This window comes from Balaenoptera musculus, chromosome 2, assembly GCF_009873245.2.
Source record: "Balaenoptera musculus isolate JJ_BM4_2016_0621 chromosome 2, mBalMus1.pri.v3, whole genome shotgun sequence".
NCBI lineage: Eukaryota > Metazoa > Chordata > Mammalia > Artiodactyla > Balaenopteridae > Balaenoptera > Balaenoptera musculus.
The window spans coordinates 137,380,258-137,401,146 of NC_045786.1; the positions used below are offsets into that span (position 1 = coordinate 137,380,258).

The 20,889-nt window shown below is 34.1% G+C and overlaps 1 protein-coding gene across 1 annotated transcript in view; it reads right to left on the reverse strand.

Annotated features, from left to right (window-relative positions):
• Positions 1 to 20,889, reverse strand: part of KCNH5 (potassium voltage-gated channel subfamily H member 5) — a 338,162-nt gene that overhangs the window by 77,637 nt on the left and 239,636 nt on the right. Inside the window, exon 9 of the mRNA XM_036843658.1 lies at positions 4,929 to 5,181. Coding sequence (XP_036699553.1) covers positions 4,929 to 5,181 — 253 coding nt within the window. The remainder of the gene's footprint in view (positions 1 to 4,928; positions 5,182 to 20,889) is intronic.

The window sequence follows — 20,889 nt, forward strand, 5'->3', positions numbered from 1 at the left end:
GAGAGTAGACAGGCTTTTCAGATGGCAGCCACAACCCAGAACCAAAATTTTAAGAGCAGTGGTCATGGGGAGGGACATTAAGGATAGGTTAAAGAGACACCAAGGAGACAAAATGAACAAGACTTGGTTTTGAAGGATAGTAGGGAGAGGGTTTGAAGTTAAGCCTAAACTACCAGATTGTAAAGACTATATTTTATCCAAAAATCTACATGCTGAGGAACTCTAAAGTGTATAATTTAAACCATAGATAAATGTTTTATTCACTACTTAGAAAGTTTAAAACAAGATAAGCATGCAATTTTTTAAAGCAAATAACTGGTTTGCCTATTATAAAAATGTCTAAATTAGCTAAGTTCATCATCATCATAATATGTAAAGCAAACCTACCTGGTTCATAGTACAGCATCTCAAAACACAGAAATGTGGATGCAAAAGAAAATAATTTTCTGGGGCTTGGGGATAGCCCTTTTAAGACTTTAAAGTGTGAAGCACTCGACTGTTAATAACAAGTATATGGGAAGAAATCTTAACCACAACACAAAAGTCACATTTTCACAAATTCTCAAAACAGCAGAATATTATTCTTTCACATCTCAGATTTTTTCTTTTTGGAATAAAAATAAGAAGCAGATTTTGAATTTTGAGAACTATAATTTATGTTTTCTTTGATAATGCACAAATGTTTATAAGAGATGAACTGATTCTAATTAAAATGGAATCTTAACCCAGGTTCTAGAAATTACCCTTTTTATATTATTAAGTTCATTTAATTCTGTCTTTCCCTTCCTCACTTAAGCCCTCTTCCCCCAACTTGATAGGAGCATCTAAGCTTCCATCCAAACTCTACATAAACAAGCATAGTTCTCTTGGGAATTTAAAGTTACAATTAAAAGACTTAGATACAGATTGTCTTATATTAATAATTCCAACCATATGATTCTAACAATCAGTGAACACAGAAGAGAAAAGACAAAATGTGAATGCAGCAAAACAAATATCTTAGGAGTTGGGTCTAAAGTTAGCGGGGAAATGCCATTTTTCTAGTCTCTATAAGGTACAATATACTTTGTCGAGACACTTAAAAGTAACCTGGCTATTTTAGGCATACCAATAACTCTGTTCACATTAAGTAATTATAGGGTAAAAACTAAAAAGCAAAACGATATTAAAGCATATAAAATGTTATGTATGCATCATGAACTTAGTTTGGAATTCTTTGTGTTTCATAAAAAGTGGGAAGGTAAAAAGAAAAAAAAGGTGGAGGTGTAAGAACTGAAAGAACTTCACATTAGAAAAAGACATGAACTGCAATTATCTTCCTAGGCCCTATTTAGAAAACAACTTGAAGCCACCTCTCAGTGTTAAAAAAGAAGGTATTTATTGACTACATTTTTTATCTTTCCATTAATTAGTTCTGCTTCAGAACTTATTCATTAAACACCTTAACACTTTTGACACACTAAAGAATTAGGTACCTACCAAGAGGCCGTTTAGAGGCAAGGATCCAAAAGAATGCACTGCACCTGGTTTTTGGATTCAGAGATTTTTAATCAATTTTAAAACGACTTCAGTTTTCTACCTTTCAACTGGCAAATAAATCAGTGTAAGAGAGAGCAAGGCCTATTTATCAGACCAATTTAAAACAAATTCTCATTTTTTTGAGGTATACTGAGATGGGGGAGAGGATGCTGTTTCTGTCTGACCCTTATAAGGGTCATGATTAAAAAGGACACATTTCAATGCTAAAAGACACAATTCAAAATGAAGATATAATATGAATATTTGCGCACCAAATAACACAGCAACAACCACTATAAGGTACAAACTACAGGAGATACAAAGAGACATGGATAAAACACCTTAATAATAAAATACTTTACCATGCCACTCTCAGTTCAAAAATAGATCAAGAGGAAAAAGAAATAAGTAAAGATATTGAAGACCTAATCAACTTACTCAGTAAGGTAGAAAACCTAAGGCTATATGTCAAATTTCACATGCTGATAATTTTTGCAACTTTTCATTAAGTTTGTAATTAGGCTACCAAAAAATGAGAAGATAAGAAGAAAAAATAGTAGAAAAGGAATGAACAGTCACAAAGTGTCAGAAGTGATGCCGATGAGTTACTATTTTCCCCTCTCCCTTTCCTAAAACATTGTTAAAGCATCTTAAGTGTTCAACAAAAAAACAAAAAACCTTTTTAATTGTAAAAGAAAGTATTTTTGGTTTAGAAAAATCTGAAAACATGTGTCCCCAATGGAAACCACACTGAGAAATCAGACAACGGAGCTGGTGTGACGACTGATCTACAAGTCATGAAGCTGGTTCGTTAAGGAAGGCCCTTCTGTCAGGTTCCAAGCCCCTCAGGTGAAGCACAGGTGGCAGCAGGCACCGGACTTCAGCTGCCTCATGGGTGGAACCTGTAAACCATATGAGCACAAGGGTCTATCTAGACCATGGCAGACACACCACTGCATGTGGTGCAGTTGTCTCTCGCATATGACATCACACTGCATCTCCTGCAGAAAGTCACCATGAGTCCATACTCTGTCCAGTCTCCTCAGATTGCCTTCCTATAAAGCCAGATTAGCGGAAGGTGCAACACCAAGGCAGAGTTCCCAAAGCTTGTCTCCATGACTATCTCGCCACCAATGACCCAAATCACAGACTCCATGAGGACACTGTCTTTGCCCAGCACCATGGCACCTAGGTGACCCTTTGAGCCCATGCCTCCCCACCACCCACCTACCTCCTCTTTGAAAGATCACTTATAGATCAAAACATTTTTTTTTTTAAAAAAAACCTTCTGACTGCCTTTTGGCTGAACTAATCTTTGTTAGAGGCCCACACGATAGAGAAAGATTGCCAGAGATGTGTATATATAATTTGACTCATTAAACCAAGAGATGAAAAGTCTCTGAAATCTCAAGATTTTTGAGGAGGATAAACAAAAAGCATGCATTCAAAGAAATAAAATATGACAGCTATATGATGAGACTGGGCCAATACCCAGGGGCCCTGTGTTCATTTTTACTGTGTCATGGGGCAAAACCAGCTACCATTTTATTTTAAAATGAAAAGAAAATACACTTTATCTGTCTCACTGAGCAAATGATTCCAGCTTAGCAGATCCAGCCCAGAGGTACTACACTCAGGGCTTTCTCCATCCATCTTTTTAGAAAAGAATCTACCAAGGTGAAGCTATCATGAAGAAAATGGGGCAAAGCAAATGACAATGAGTGCACAGCCGAGGTAATTTATCATGACGGTACTCACTTTAGTGTAATATATTTTATGTCTGTTCTCCCATCCACCATTGACATGAACATGCAGGAAAAAATACACCTGTTTTGGGCTTGTGTTTTATCCTCTTCTTTAAGCAAACAAGAATGGTTGTAGTGTGTATATACTCCATTTTACCACAAAGGATTGTTCTGGCAAAATGTACACTTTTTAATGAAGGATTATATAACTCCTTTATACTCCAAGAAACAAAGCAGAACAAGCACTAAGCAGCATTAAACACACCCAGAGTGCTGACTCTAAGTACTGTATGCATTTTCCTTGCAAAAAAAAAAATCAAAAATAAAAAGTTTCTAAAAGAAATTTATGCATAAATGTAATATTATTTCTCAACAGTTAAGGAAAGGGTTACAAACAATAGTGTTCAGTCATTTGCAACACTGAATCATTTTCTGTAACCCTTACAAATTTTACTGAACCTATTTTCCTATGAAGAGTCATTGTTTCTCAATTCTCAATTCTGTCTTTTCCAAGTAATTGTGTTTTTTGAAATCAGTCCTTTATTTTGCGGCTGGATTTTGCTTTTGCAGTTTCTAAAATACATCAGTCAGTCTTTACTTATGAGAATAAGTGGCATTCAAGCTATGGTAGGTTGACCTCAGTAGCTAAAAAATCCAATAGTTTAAAAATTGAGCTCCTTTTTCATGAGATACAAGCCATGAAAAATGTGATCAAAAGGGAGTTGACATCCTGCAATTCTAACTTATTTTACTTGAAAAAACACAAGAAATGATTCTCCTCTGACCTCAATATTGCTTCCTTTTTTTATCTATGTGGAATTCATGCTGCAGATATCTGAGCAGAAAATGATCTAAAATATCACTTAGCAATTTTTTTACCAAGATAAAATGTAAAATGGATTACACTGTCCCCAAACATGTAATTTTTAAAAATTTTGTCACTCACATGTTCTGTCACTGCCTTTTTTCATCAGTGCAACTATCTACCAGGTCTCTGAATTTTAGAACAAATTTACTATTAGCTGAATAACTTTCCTGATTCATAAATGTAGATGGACAAAACCAGCTTTAAAAACCTAAGTTTACTTGCATTGTGATTATTCCAGTACAATGGGTCAAATTCATTTACCTCCTCATCACTTTCAGCTCACTACTTAGGTCCACTGTGAGGAAGCAGAGAGGTTTAGAGTAAGAAGATCTGTACTCAAGCCCTAACTCATTTACTAACTAGCTGGGCCAGTCACTAAAGTTTTCTGGGCCTCAATTTATACATCTCTAAAAGGAAATGTTGAACTGCACGGGTTCTAGTGTCCCTCTGAGACTAACACTCAGGTTACTAAACTGACAATCATTTCACAAGCCATTTTCACACTTACCAACATGGAGGTACTGCCACCTTAGGCTGCGATTACCTTCAGTCTAAAAGGCACTGCCCTATGTGGCCAAAGAAAATTTAATCAAACCCTCATGCAGCCCATTAAGCTATGACCAATACTAATGTTCTCTGCTGAAACGGAATTACTAGTTTTCACTGAGATTCATCATCTCATCAGTGACCCAATTTCCAAAGTCACCAAGCAAAGGGAATTTCTCTTAAGAAACCTGAGAAGTAAAATCTCTAAAACTGTTACACGTTTGCTACTATGTTAGGAAAGTTCACAGTACCTAAAATAGCCACCACCTCATCATCCTGGATGACTTCCAAGGATCCTGACACCACAAAGCAGAGGGCATCCACACTTTCTCCAGCATGGTAAATGAGGTCCCCAGGAGCACAATGAATAGTTTGAAACTCTACCGCCAAGGCGCGCAGACACCCGTCGCTGGCCAATCGAAAAGCAGGATGCTCATTAAAAACCTTCCGGTTAAGATGAACACAGATATCAGCTCTCATGTCCTTGGGACAGATGGAGAGGACCTGAAGAAAGTGAGAGATGCATAAGTGAGAAGAAAATAGAGAGGGACTATTTCAGAAAAAAAAAAAGTAATCTAACGTACTCATTGACTATGAAACAGTCTGCAAAACAGTGTATTAAGGAAAAAGGTAACAAGACACAGCTCTGCTCTGAAAGATATAAAAATCCAGTGGGATGGGCTGATGAGCATATGGGCTATTATAATACAGCACCATGTACTAAAGCTCTGAGGGGGTATGGATCTCACCATAGAGACAACAAAGTCTTAAAATGGCCAGGAAGTGTCTCAGAAAAATATTTAATATAATGTCATCAAAAAGCCAACTAAGATAGGTCATTGACATTCATTTTATCTAGTTGCTGTTTTAGAATTTTTTCGTAACTAAATCAAAATTCAGGATAATGGACTTTTACTACACATTGGAGGTGGATTCGTATTAACCAGTTATAAGACAACAAAATCAACAGAAGCACCTTTGCAACATGACATGAAATTTGACATGGCTGATATAACTCCTCTCTCAATGTGCTTTCTTCACTCTGAAATATGTATTTTCATTTTACTAATGAATTCATGCTCAGGGAGTGACAAGAATATTCACCAGCCTTCTGTAGGGCTTAGGCAACTGGCAATGTCAAGGCTGGCAAGGTGGGCACATCATGTTGCATGGCAGCCCTTGCTCATTCGGGTTTTTGACTCCTAAAGACTGCTGAAAGCAACAGCAGAATGAGCTCTAAGTATCCTTTAGAAAGGGGAACAAATGGCAGAAACATGCTTAGAGAGATAGGGGTACAAAGCTTTTATTCCCTGTAGCTTTCAGACAGGGCAATTAAAGACCCAGATTAAAATGGATATTATCCTCACATTATCATCAGAGCATCATCAAGCAAGATATGATTACAGAAGTCAGGCCTGCCCAATTTAAAGATGCATGTGCAAACTCACTTAGAATCGTTTCCCAACTCCCTTGGTAAACTATTCCTTATAATCAGAAATGTTTTTCTTTGATAGAATTTGAATCCTTCAAGCTGAAGTCTAAGTTGATTTTTCCTCATTAAGTTATATTGAATAATGTTTTAATGCAAAATGTTTTTCTTTCCTGTACTAATTGCATTTTAACCTTTAAAAAATTACCTAAGGCTTGGACTATCCCCTGACTTTCCTTTTATTAGGGGTTCACTATCAATGAAAAGGAAATTTCTGTTTGAAACGAAAAGCTGGTTGCTTCCATGTGTAGAAGACGAGCCTATCATAAATGTAAAGACCGTTCATTAAATGATGATTTCAGCATCCCTCCCCTTAACCTTTCCTAGTACTGTGCTACTATTTCACATCACTTAAGCATCTTTGTGGATTTTTTCTTACTCCTTTGAATTCCTATATGCAGTAGCAATCAGTTCATCTATCTTTCTGGAAGAGTTCCTCTTTAAGGAAAGGAACACTAACAGGGATATAGAAGCAATTGGCACTTTCCACGTCAGTTATTTTCCATAATAATATAAATTTTTTTTTTACTATATTAACTTTTAGTGACTTCTGACAATATTAGTCATTCAATAAGCGCTTATTGGGCTTCTACTATGGGGCATGCCACTGCATTAAATTCCTGGAACTAGAAGGATAAATAAGATGCTCTTTGCTTTGGGGGAGGTAACCATGAAGTAGGGTAACCATGAAGTAGGGGGAGGTAGGCATGTAAAGAGACAATTATAATACAGTGAGAAAAGTGCTATGATAGGGGCATTGCCAAGGTGACATGGAAGCATATGCTGCCTAGAGGTCATTACTTATGACTTAGAGGTACCATAAAAGATCAACCTCAAGAGGACATGGGTCTGGGTGCAAATCTACCACCTATTGCCTCTGTAACCTAAGGCAAGTTATTTAATGACTCTAAACCCCATCTGTGAAATGGGATGACAGTGTTTATTTCATAGGTTCATTGTAGGAATTAAATGAAAGAACTTGAGTTAGCCCAATTTAGTCTTGTACATGGCAAAAGTTAAAGAAAGGCTAGTTTTAATTTTCCCTACTGAACATGAGTATTCCTACAAAATTTACTGGTTTTTTTAGTTCTCTAAAAAAGCAGTTTGCTTTTTTTATTTCATTTTCCACTCCTGCCTGAATTCTGTTTCTTGGCTGTTTGATGAGGTTCCAAGCAGAATTAAGAAAGTATTTCAGCAGGAGCCTGAATACATTTTAAGCTTTAACTTGTGTTAATATTATATTTTCCTCAAGTTGAAAATGAAACTGGTTCTAGAAAGCAAAAAACATAAAAGCAATTTTAAAATACATACACACATGCATAAACATTGCACTGAATTGCTTAATGGGAAAACGGATCAATCTACTTCTATCCCATTTACCTTACAGAATTTTCATTGTTTTAGATTCATTTTGGTAATAGTCATTTTATGCCCTTTTAATTATTTCTTTCAAGATTCATGCTGCAAATGAAATCTTCCAATGTTAGCAATATTCTCTGTTTAGTGGCATATCAAAAGAGGATTTTTATTGCATTTTAAGTGCATCTTTCCAGTTTTTTTTCACTTTCCTTAAGACATTGTCTCATTATTTTGATTCATGGGATATATTAAAGTCCAGATGTTATAAAGTGACAAATTAAAACTAAGTGTTAAAATAGACCAAAGTCACCCCTAGTGGCAAGCTCCTTCCCAATCCGTATACAGAGCATGTGCTCTATCACGATGTGTCTGTCATCAAAATATGAGTATAGTGTTATTTTTTCTGTATATGAAAGCCCTAATAAGTGTCTTAAGCAAGGCAAAATTTAGTTTTAAGTGATAAAATAAAGTTATCATGCAAGATGACTCTCACACCTGGTCCATTGGTCCCAGTTTCAATGTACTCTGCCTTGAATGTCATATCCAACCTCCACTGGTATATTCCTCATTGGATATCTCATAGTTATAAATAAATGAAATTGCATTTCAGTAGAACACATTCAGTTAAAAGTGACCTCTTTTATTTGACTCCCAAGTTGATTATTTATCCCTTCTTCATGTCAGGATAGAAATAAATCAAAGTAGACTCTTAATTAAGACAATAAGTTTTCTCTTTGGAAGAGCTATGGCTGTATATAAGGGGTCGTTTTTAGAATTCTGCAAACCAAGTGTGAAAAAAAGGAAGAATGCCATGGTCTGAAAAAGAAAAATTGAGTATTTATGATGCCAGTTTCATCAAACCCAAGATCAAGAGGTATCATAACAGATACCCCTTAGGCTCCAAAGATCTAACCTCAACACTGAGACTAGATCCTGATCTTAGAGGAAATGCTTTCAGTTTTTCACCATTGAGAATGATGTTTGCTGTGGGTTGTTGTATATGACCTTTATTATGTTGAGGTAGGTTCCCTCTATGCCCCACTTTCTGGCGTGTTTTTATCATAAATGGGTGTTGAATTTTGTTAAAAACTTTTTCTGTATCTACTGAGATGATCATATGGTTTTTATTTTTCAGTTTGTTAATGTAGTGTATCACACTGATTGATTTACATATATTGAAGAATCACTGCATCCCTGGGATGAACCCCACTTGATCATGGTGTATGATCCTTTTAATGTGTTGTTGGATTTGGTTTGCTAATATTTTGTTGAGAATTTTTGTGTCTGTGTTCATCAGTGATATTGTCCTATAATTTTCTTTTTTTGTGAGATCTTTGTCTCGTTTCATAGAATGAGCTTGGGAGTGTTCCTTCCTCTGAAATTTTTTGGAAGAGTTTCAGAAGGATAGGTGTTAACTCTTCTCTAAATGTTTGATAGAATTAGCTGTGAAGCCATGTAGTCCTGGACTTTTGTTTGTTGGAATTTTTTAATCACAGTTTCAATTTCAGTACTTGTGATTGGTCTGTTCATATTTTCTTTTTCTTCCTGGTTCAGTCTTGGAAGGTTGTACTTTTCTAAGAATTTGTGCATTTACTCTAGGTTGTCCATTTTATTGGAATATAGTTGTCTGTAGTAGTCTCTTATGATCCTTTGTATTTCTGTGGTGTCAGTAGTAACTTCTCCCTTTTCATTTCTAATTTTACTATTTGAGTCCTCTCCCTTTTTTTCTTGATGCATCTGGCTAAAGGTTTATCAATTTTGCTTATTTTCTCAAAGAACCAGATTTTAGTTTCATTGATCTTTGCTACTGTTTTCTTTGTCTCTATTTCATTTATTTCTGCTCTAATCTTTATTATTTCTTTCCATCTACTAAATTTAGGTTTTGTTTGTTCTTCTTTTTCTAGTTGCTTTAGGTGTAAGGTTAAGTTGTTTATTTCAGATTTTTCTTGTTTCTTGAGGTAAGATTGTATTGCTATAAACTTCCCTCTTAGAGCTGCTTTTGCTGCATCCCACAGGTTTTGGATTGTCATGTTCTCATTGTCGTTTGTCTCTGGGTATTTTTTGATTTCTTTTTTGATTTCTTCAGTGATCCATTGGTTGTTTAGTAACATACTGTTTAGCCTCCATGTGTTTGTGTTTTTCACAGGTTTTTTTTTTCCTGTAATTGATTTCTAATCTCATAGTTTTGTGGTCAGAAAAGATGCTTGATATGATTTCAATTTTCTTAAATTTACTGAGGCCTGATTTGTGGCCCAAGATGTGATCTATCCTGGAGAATGTTCCCTGTGCACTTGAGAAGAAAATGTATTCTGCTGCTTTTAGATGGAATGTCCTATAGATATCAATTAAGTCTATCTGGTCTAATGTGTCATTTAAGGCTTGTGCTTCCCTATTAATTTTCTGTCTGGATGATCTGCCCATTGGTCTAAGTGGGTTTTAAAGTCCCACACTCTTTATTGTGTTACTGTCAATTTCCCCTTTTATCGCTGTTAGCATTTACCTTATATATTGAGGTGCTCCTATGTCGGGTGCATATATATTTACAATTGTTATATCTTATTCTTGGATTGATCCCTTAACATTATGTAGTGTCCTTCCTTGTCTCTTGTAACAGTCTTTATTTTAAAGTCTATTTTGTCTGATATGAGTATTGTTACTACAGCTTTCCTTTGATTTCCATTTGCATGGAATATCTTTTTCCATCCCCTCACTTTCAGTCTGTATGTGTCCCTAGGTCTGAAGTGGGTCTCTTGTACACAGCATATATACAGGTCTTGTTTTTGTATCAACTCAGCCAGTCTATGTCTTTTGGTTAGAGCATTTAATCCATTTACATTTAAGGTAATTATTGATATAAGTGTTCCTATTGCCATTTTCTTAATTGTCTGGGTTTGTTTTTGTAGGTCTTTTTTCTTCCCTTCCATTGACAGAGGAAGGGATAAAGAAGATGTGTGTGTGTGTGTGTGTGTGTGGTGTGTGTGTGTGTGTGTATATATATATATATATATATATATATATATATATATATATACACACAATGGAATATTACTCAGCCATAAAAAATAACAAAATGCCATTTGCAGCAACATGGATGGACCTAGAGATTGTCATACTGAGTGAAGTAAGTCAGACAGAGAAAGACAAGCATCATATGATATTGCTTATATGTGGAATCTAAAAAAATGGTACAAACGAACCTATTTACAAAACAGACATCAAGTCACAGACGTAGAAAACAAACTTATGGTTACCAAGGGGGGAAGGTGGGGGGAAGGAGGGATAAATTGGGATATTAGGATTGACATATATACTCTACTGTATATAAAATAGATAACTAATAAGAACCTACTGTATAGCACAGGGAACTCTACTCAATACTCTGTAATGACCTATATGGGAAAATAATCTAAAAAGAGTAGATATATGTATATGTATAACTGATTCACTTTGCTGTACAGCAAAAACTAACACAACACTGTAAAGCAAACTATATTCCAATAAAAATTAATTATTAAAAAAAAAACAAAGAAAAACCCACTGAGACTAGAGAACCGTTTTTTCTAAAAAAATTTTTTATTGGAATATAGTTGACTTACAATGTTGTGTTAATTTCAGGTGTATAACAAAGTGAATCAGTTATACATATACATACGACTCTTTTTTTTAAGATTCTTTTCCCATATAGGCCATTACAGAGTATTCAGTAGAGTTTTCTGTGCTATATGGTAGGTCCTTATAGAGAACTCTTAATAAAACATAAATATAATCATGTTATCTCACTTTCTTAAAAATCTAAAAGCTTGCTTCCCCACCAGATAAACTCAAGTCCTAAGCAAGCATAGAAGGCTCTCTATGGTGGGCAACCCTTACTACCTTCCTTCAACCCTGCATCCCAGTCACATGATATTTCTCACCTCTCTAAAGTTGCCATGCTTGCTCATGGCTGTTTGCCTTTACACATGCTGTTCCTTTTGACTGGCATACTCCATTATCTCCTTCTCTGTCTAGTCACCTCTGATTCATCCATCAAAAAAAAAAAAGACCACCTCTCACTGTGTCATAAATACAATTTATATACAGCTCTATCATAGAATTTGGTACTGTATAGAAGGGAAAAATGAGAATAAAGGTGTTGTGATCTGTATTTTTAAATAATAGCACACTGTAGTAACATTAAATTATCACAGAGTTGAAAGGACTTTGTCCTAGAGATTTCAAAATTTTATTTACAGCAATAAAATTATCCTTTACTTTTTAAATGAAATCTTACCTTATGACCAATATGTAAAGCAGATACAAGCAGAATTATGCTGGATGAAACTCTGATGGAAAAGCAGACTCCTAGGCAGGGCTCCAGAGGCCACATTCATTCATTTAACTCATAGCTACTGAGCTCTGGTTATATGCTAGTTACATGCTGGCTACTATGCAGGCCCTCCAGATCCATGAGCTAAAACTCTCATGGTGCCTGACTCCCTGGAGCTTCCAGACAGTAAAAGCTTGAAAAATCACTGCTCCTAGTCCAATGCCCGATTTTACAGAAAACGCAAATGTATATAACATAAAGGTTATGTGATTTGCTCAAGGCCTCTCGATAAATTACTAGCAAAATCCAAAACTGTTGAGTTCCAGCTCTTAAGCCATGCTCCTGAGTGAAGCTCAACCAGCAATAAAATATAACATCTGTCACTTTCTGATGTTTTCTTGTTCTTAGTGTACTACAAAAATCTTTGCAAATTTGTTTCCATTTATAACTAAACCCTTTCATTTTAGCTCCAGTAAATAGAATGCATATAGAATGTGTCAGTAAAGACATGAGGATTCACTGACAAATTATTTATTTATCCATTACTATTTGCCAAAGGGAAGTCATCTTATTTTATATATAAGTTGTAGTGTATATCTTGAAAGGATTGAACTAGATATTAGCATAGAGAGAACATTTGATAAATGTCACTCAGGTAGATTCCTTCCCCCATCACTTTCATCCATTATGGTATTAGTGCTTAGAGAAAGCTTAGAAGAATGAGCCTACATACTTTAATTAGAAACCAAGAAGTTAAATCAAGATTCTCTAAGGAAATGGTTGACTAGAGTCAAAGGAAGAAGGTTTATCCTCTTTTATTCATTCTTGGAACATACTTTAAAATGTATTTTAACACTCATTATACAAAACATGGGAAATCAAAAAACTATAAAGAAGAAAATAAAATTTCTTCATTATTTATACATATTTATATATGTATATAGCATTTTCATAAAACTTGAGTCTCTAAAGTTTTATTTCATGCTATAATCACTCAATGTCATATTATAATCATTTCCCATGCCATGAAATATTGATTTAAAAACAAAATTTGAATCATTGCATAATAATCCCTAATATCATTATAACACAATTCACTTAACCATTGCATTATAACTGGATATTGAGATTTTCAGTTTTCCCTTTCATAAATCAAGTCATAACAAATACCCTGTACCTATATCTGATTGTCTAAGTATAGTATTTTTAGAAGTAAAATTAGTGAGTAATGTATAAAAACATTTTTAAGGCTCTTGCCAAATTGCTTCCCAAACAAGTTGTACCAAATTACACTTTGACTGGTAGTATATGAGAGTATCTTACATGATTTTAATAATCTCTCTCTGAAATCTCCCATTTTCATTTGAAAGAGAAACAAATGGCAATTTCACCTGAAACAAAAGAACTGTAGTGACATGAGACAGAGGCTGGAACACTTTAGTCTTAGTGGAGGTGGTTTCCTACCACTACTCCCTAGTTCAGTGACCACAGCTGGACCACTTCTAGTCAATCTACAACAAATTTCTAGTGTGAAAATGGGAATAATTGTATTTTAAGTGCCTGAAGGTAGTGAACTAAACAAGGCTCCCTCTTGAGGTCTCTTACTGCTCTAAAATATTTTACTGTTTATCTATAAAATCCTGTATCAGGAATAATATAGTATCAGCTATCTTTAGTAATAATTGATTAGTGAAGATGATCCCGTTTTCTTTCTTAGGGCAATGGAATAAATACATTGATGACATTTTGATAGGCATTGAAGTCATCGTTGACATTCTTCAAAATTCCTGCTCCCTTTCATGCAATTGTTGTGCATTGCTAATTAATCACTGCTCACCAATACAACTGAGTGGGTATTAAGTTAGTGAAAATTAGTGGAAAATGTCAGGCAAGTGACATTTGCACATAAAACATTTTTACAATCCTTCCTGGGAATGAGGAGTTCAAGACTGCCAACAAGTGGAGTAGTGTTCTCTACAGGAATTCAATTCTTATTCATTTTATAGGAAGAAAAGAAAGCTCACCTTATTATTACTATTTTTAACTATAGCCAGGCAGCCATGCGGACCAAGAGAGAGCAGCTGTCTGGATGTTAGTCTGCCAATTTCTGGGGGTATCAAAACCTCTAGAGAGTTAACTCAGCACCATGTAATGAAATAAAACCAAAGTAAATTAACTTCCATTGTTTAAAAGTAAAAGGTCATATTTAGCGACAGAAGACTGCTCTAACCAGTGAGAGATTATAGATTAAAATCCAAAGGTTTCACTTTACAGATAAATTTCCTGTGACTAGACTTCATATACAAAAGTGAGACCTAAGGTTTTTGTTTAAAAAACACAGAAAACCAATTCTACCAAGTTTTTCATGGTCTTGGTTTTCTAGTAAAGTGAGCAGTGAAAAGAAACAAATAGCAGTTGTTACCAATTTTTTAACTTGTTAAAGCTGCTGTTTGGGGCTACTAACTTTCCAAAGGTAGGGCTCTGATGAAATTTAGAGTTTCTATTGTTCTCTATTTTCTATCTCATGTCTGTATTTTTATATGTGCATATATTTGACTAAATAAGAACACTTTTACTCATGTGAAAATATTTTCTAAAATTATACTTTAAAAGTAATTTGATTAATTATGCAGAAGATTGGAAACCATCCTAGAAACAATCTGGACATGATCTTTTTAAAAGTCATCTATGACAAATGATGCTCCCAGCATCTCTAAAAGAATGAGTTCCTCTCTTATATTGTGGGTGGAAGTGAATTAGTACTTCTATTACCTGGTGACAGAGCTGTATATATATATATATATATTATACCTTAACATCCAACAATTCAACTTGTAGGTATACACTCAACAGAAATGTCTATATATATGGACAAAACCATATAAACAAGAGTGTAGCAGAACTATTCATAATAGCTCCAAACTGAAAATTACCCAAAGATCCATAAACATTAGAATAAATAAATACATTGTGGCATATTCACACAATGGACTGCTATTCAGCAACAAGTATGAAAGAAGAAACAACTACACATAACATACCTGAGTCTCAACAACATAATGTTGGTTAAAAAAGAGCCTGACACAAAAGAGTATTCTCTACATAAGTCCATTTATATAAAGCTCAGCAACTGGCAAAATCAATATACAGTTCTTGAAGCTAACATATGAGTTACTTTGGAAGGGCAAAGTTGATTAATGCCTGGAAAAAACATGAATATGTTCTTTCCACATGGATATGACCTATATGGGAAAAGAATCTAAAAAAGAGTGGGTATATGCAATTGATCCCTTTATTTATTTATTTAAATTAATATTTATTAGAGTATAGTTGATTTACAATGCTATATTAGTTTCTGCTGTACAGCAAAGTGAATCGATTATACATATACATATATACACTCTTCTTTAGATTCTATTCCCATATAGGTCATTACAGAGTATTGAGTGGAGTTCCCTGTGCCATAGAGTAGGTCCTTATTAGTTATCTATTTTATATATAGTAGTGTGTGTATGTCAATCTCAATCTCCCAATTTATCCCTCACACCCCCTTTCCCCCTGGTAACCATAAGTTTGTTTTCTATATTTGTAACTATGTGCTTTGTAGATAAGTTAATTTGTACCCTTATTTTAGATTCCACATATGAGTGATATCATATGATATTTGTCTTTCTCTGTCTGACTTACTTCACTCAGTATGACAATTTCTAGTTTTTAAAGTTTACCTTTAAAACCACACACAAACATAAATAGTAACTATGTGAGAAGATGGATATGTTAATCAGCTTGACTGCAGTAATCATTTCACTATGTATATGTAATCAAATCATCATGTTATGCACCTTAAATATATACAACTTTTATTTTTTAAAAAAGTTACTTTCAAACAGATAGTTATTATCCAAAGAAAATGAATGAAACAGAAATTGGAACCACCGAATCAGTAGTGACAATTATTTCTAGAATGATTTTGACTATGAATGCTTATGTCTCAACCTACCGTTCAGTTCCTAAAGATATGCATCAGGTCTCTTTCAAATTACTTAATGTAATTTAATATATTTATATAATTTAATATAAACTGTAGAAAGTAAAGGTAGTCAAGAGAAGTCATGAGTAGTAAATGAAGATATGTGGGTTGATTATTTATATTGCTTCTAATTCCAAATAATTCCATATATGTGTGCATGTGTGTATCCAGATGGATAAAATCAAGCATACAGAAAATAACAGCTAGAAAGTTAAGTTGTCTTGAAAAGATTAGGAAATTATTAATCAGAAGAATAACTAAATAAAATTTAAAAATACCAATGTTTGAACAATTGAGATCATATTGAAACATTTTTTCACAACTCTGTCATATATAGATGACAGATATAGTATATATAGCAGTGTGTTTATGTGTAAGATGTCTATGTACTATAAAACCAGAAATCTTTCAAAGAACACCAAGTTCTTCCACTCACTCTCCCAATATGTCGACATTTATAAACTAGACCCTGATCAATATGTTCTTATTGAATAAAGCCTGTAATGTTATTTTGTATAGTTGAAATGGGATAGCAATATCAGACAAAGCTTCCTTGTAAATTATACCCTTCACTATTAGTAACTTGTCTCAGGAATTTAGCTCTCTGGGACAACTGGAATAGACAAAAGAGTATAGTTACTTGAATATTTACATGCTCAAATATTCCCCCTAGATTTTCTATGGCAGTATTTCATGCATAAGCAAATTATAAGAAACAACATACAGACTATATTAAAACTAATTTTTAAAAGCATGTACAATAAATATAATTTTCAAAGTTAAGAAAATGAAATATAAGCCTTAGATTGAAAGAATATATTTGTAATACATGTATCTTACAAAGGACTCATATCTCAGATAACATGAAAAACTTCTACAAATCAATAGGATATAGGCAGAAAACCTAATTTAAAAAAATTTAAAAAGAGTTGGGCAATTTACAAAAGAGATTATCTAAACAGATAATATGACTTTTAAAGGTGTTCAAAACCATTAAGTATGGGGAAACGCAAATTAAAACCACAATTAGATACCAATACACACACGCCGCAATGGCTAAATGTAAAAGGCTGACAATATACTAAGTCCTGGAGAATATGTGGAGCAACTGGACTATATCAGATAGTTAAATGGACTGTCCCATTCTAGTGGGAATGTCAAATAGTACGACCACTTCCAAGACTCTTTGACAATTTCTAATAAAACCAAACTTCTACCAATACTACAACCCATCAATTTCATCCCTATGTATATATACTACAGAAGTCTGTAAATATGTTCATTAAAAGACAGGTACAAAAATTTCATAACATCTTTATTCATAACAGCCCAAACTTAGAAGCAACCCTCGTGTCCATCAGCCATAGAATGAGCAGAGAAATTCTGATATATCCACATAAGTGAATACTACATATATACTGTATAATTCCACTTATGGGAAGTTTAGCATCAAAATAGTGGTTACAGGAAACAACTCAAATGCCCATCAACTGATGAATGGATACTCAAAATGTGGTAAATTCATACAAGAGAATATTATTCAGTCACTAAAAAGAAATGAAGTAGTGATACATGCTATAACATGGATGAATCTTGAAAACATGCTAAGTGAAATAAACCAGTCACAAAAGACCACATATCATATGATTCCACTTATACGAAATGTCCAGAATTAGCAAATCTATAGAGACAGAGAGTAGATTAGTCCTTTCCAAGGGCTTGGGAGAGGGGATAATAGAAAGTTACCGCTAATGGGGATGAAGTTTCTTTTCGGGGTGATGAAAATGTTCTGGAGAGTGGTGACGGTTACACAACCATGTGAATCTACGAAAAACTACTGAATTGTACATTTTAAAATGGTGAATTTTATGATATGTGAATTATATCTTAATTTTTAAAATAGTGGTTTCTTTGGAGTAGGGAGGGGACAGTAATTGCCTGGACATGGCATGGGATGAGCCTTCTGGGGTGACAAAAATGTTTTTATCTTGATCTAGGTAGCAGTTACATGGTATATACATATATAAAAACTTATTGATCTTTATGTCTATGATTTGTATAGGTTGTTTGTGTGTATGTAGTGTGGGTGAGTACCTTTCTCTGATAAAACACTATATGGAAAATCATTACTATCACCATTTTCCAATCACTAAAAATATTAGCATTAGGCAAATTTGGATAGAATTAAGTTGTACCATGTGTGGAATAGAACACTGCAGGAGACACAACTACCTAATTTCATTCAATAATTACATAGTACTGGCATAGAGTGTATTTTTATGTAAAACATACATAGGAAGTGGCATTAATGAATAGTTACAAACAGTTTTTGCATGCAAGTTGCTTGCCTATCTCACCAGGGAAATAAGACAAACTCACTAGTCAGTCAAAGTTACAAGGAAAGGTGAACAGGTTGCAAAAATGAAGCCAGCTTTAGGGAAAATACATTATTGGCAGCAGCTCAGAGGTGTGTATAATTAAGGAATGTTTGGGAAAAAGAGAGCTGATCTACGCAGGCCAAACCAAAGTGAGAACTTGGCCATTTATAATTAATCAATGTTTATGTTTTTTTCTCTTCATGTAGTTGAAACAGCTTTTTTTAAATGATTGGTACATCATAACGAATTTCTATCACTAAATGTAGTGTCTACTATCTTAAGTTTGTATCAATGCTGTTAATAAGACCTGAAAACAGAACAGTAAATACTGCCAGTTTTTTCATTGTTTACTTAATAGTATATATGTTGCCATGGTGACTAAACTGTTTAAATGTTTTAAGGACCAAAAATAAACAAACTTTCCTTATTTATGTGAGCCCATTTAGTAGCACCAGAGAAATACATATTTTTTTTAAGTTTAAGAAATTCCTTCAAAACTCATTAATATTCTGCAATATACTAGAAACCAAATGATCATCTTTTTGATATAGCATGTTATGTTGACATTATTAAAGGGACTTTGGGGAAATTAACTCTAAATGAATTTTGTTTTATGTATTACTTACATTGATATTTGCTACCAATGTCTTCATTGCTGAGAAACCAGACATGACAGTAATCAAACTTGTGGCAATTTTCATCATCCAGAAAATAGCCATGAATACAAGAGAAGTAAAACTGTCCATGAATAGGAGAAAAGACCGTCACACGCATGTGAGATCTGCATGTAACAGATGCCCTCAGACGTCACTTGATTTTTCAGGGAACTCTACCAGAGTCCCAGATCTTGCAAACATGACCTAGTTTCTGCACATGGCAGGTCAAAGACAGCAAATTGTTAGAAATTTTGCGGGAGGTGTGTGTTGACTGTGAGGAAAAGCAATAGATGAAAGGCTAAAGAAATATTCAAAAAACTAAAACGTAATGATGAACATATGGAAATGAAAACTTAAAACATAATATCATTTATAATTTATAAAATAAAATAGTAAATCTAACAAAACAGGGACAGGATCTGTATTCTGAAAATTACAAGACACTGATGAAGGAAATCAAAGAACACCTAAATTAATGGAGAGATATACCATATTAATGAATTGGAAGACCCAACATAGTAAATAGGTCAGTTCTCCCCGGATTGATCTATAAGTTTAATACAATTCCTATCAAAATTCCAGCAAGATTTTTTGGTAGACATAGACAAGCTTATTCTGAAATGTAAATGGAAAGGTGTAAGATCTAGAATAGCTCAGAGCATTGAAAAAGGAACAAGGTAGTAGGAATCACTCTATCCAATGTTATGGTATATTATATAGCTGTAGCAATGAAAACAGAATGATATTGGCAAAGACACTCTTTTCAACAAATGGTGCTGGAAAAATTGGACATACAGTGGCAAAAAAAAGGCCAAACTTCAACCTAAACCTTACATCTTACACAAAAATTAACTCAAAATGCATCATGGACTTACATATAAAATGTAAGACTATAAAACTTGAAGAGAATGAAAAGACAAACAACAAACTGGAAAAAAATACTTGCAAATCATATATCCAACAAGGGACAAATATCTAAAATATATAAGAAGTACCAAAACTCAACATTTAAAAAAAAAATCCACTTAGTAAACAGGCAAAAGACAAGAACAGATGTTTTACTGAAGAGAAGATACAGATGAAAAATAAGCACATGAAAATATGTTCACCATTATTAGCCATTAGGGAAATACAAATTAAACCTACAATGTGATATTACTGTCCACCTAAAATAAAAAATAGTGATAACCTCAAATGATACGAGGATGCAGAGAAAATAGATTGTTCATATATTGCTGGTGGGTATACAAAATTGTATATCTACTCTGGTAGTTTCATACAAAACTAACATGTGCTTAACATATGACCCAGCAATTATACTCTTGGGCATTTATCCCAGAGAAAGGAAAATTAATATCCACACAAAAACCTGTCCATGAATGTTTATAGTAGTTCTATTTGTAATAGCCCCAAATGGAAACAACACAAATTTTCTTCAGTGGGTGAATAGTTGAACAAACTGTGGTACATGTATGCCATGGCATACCGTTCAGTAATGAAAAGGAACAAACTAGTGATACACACAGTAATTTGGATGGATCTCAAGGGAGTTACACACACAATGAAAAAAGCTAATGTCACAAGTTTACATGATTCTATTTATATAGCATTCTTGAAATGACAATATTAAAGAGCTGGAGAATAGATTAGCGGTTGCCAGGATTTAGGAAGGTGTGGGTGAGGGAGGAGGCTGTGGCAGTGAAAGGATAGCACGAGGGACCCTGTGATGGAACTGCCCTGTACCTTGACTGTGGTGGTGGTTGCATGAACCTATGCTTGTGATAAAATTGCTGGTTGTAGAACCAAACACAGACACACAGACACACAGAGAGAAATTAGTGTGTGTAAACTGGTGAAATTTGAATAAGGTTGATGATTCATATCAATGTCATCTTCCTGGTTATGAGGGAAACCGAGTGAAAGGTAGAATCTCTCTATGTTGTTTCTAACAACTGCATGTGATTTACAATTATCTCAAAATAAAAAGTTTTTTT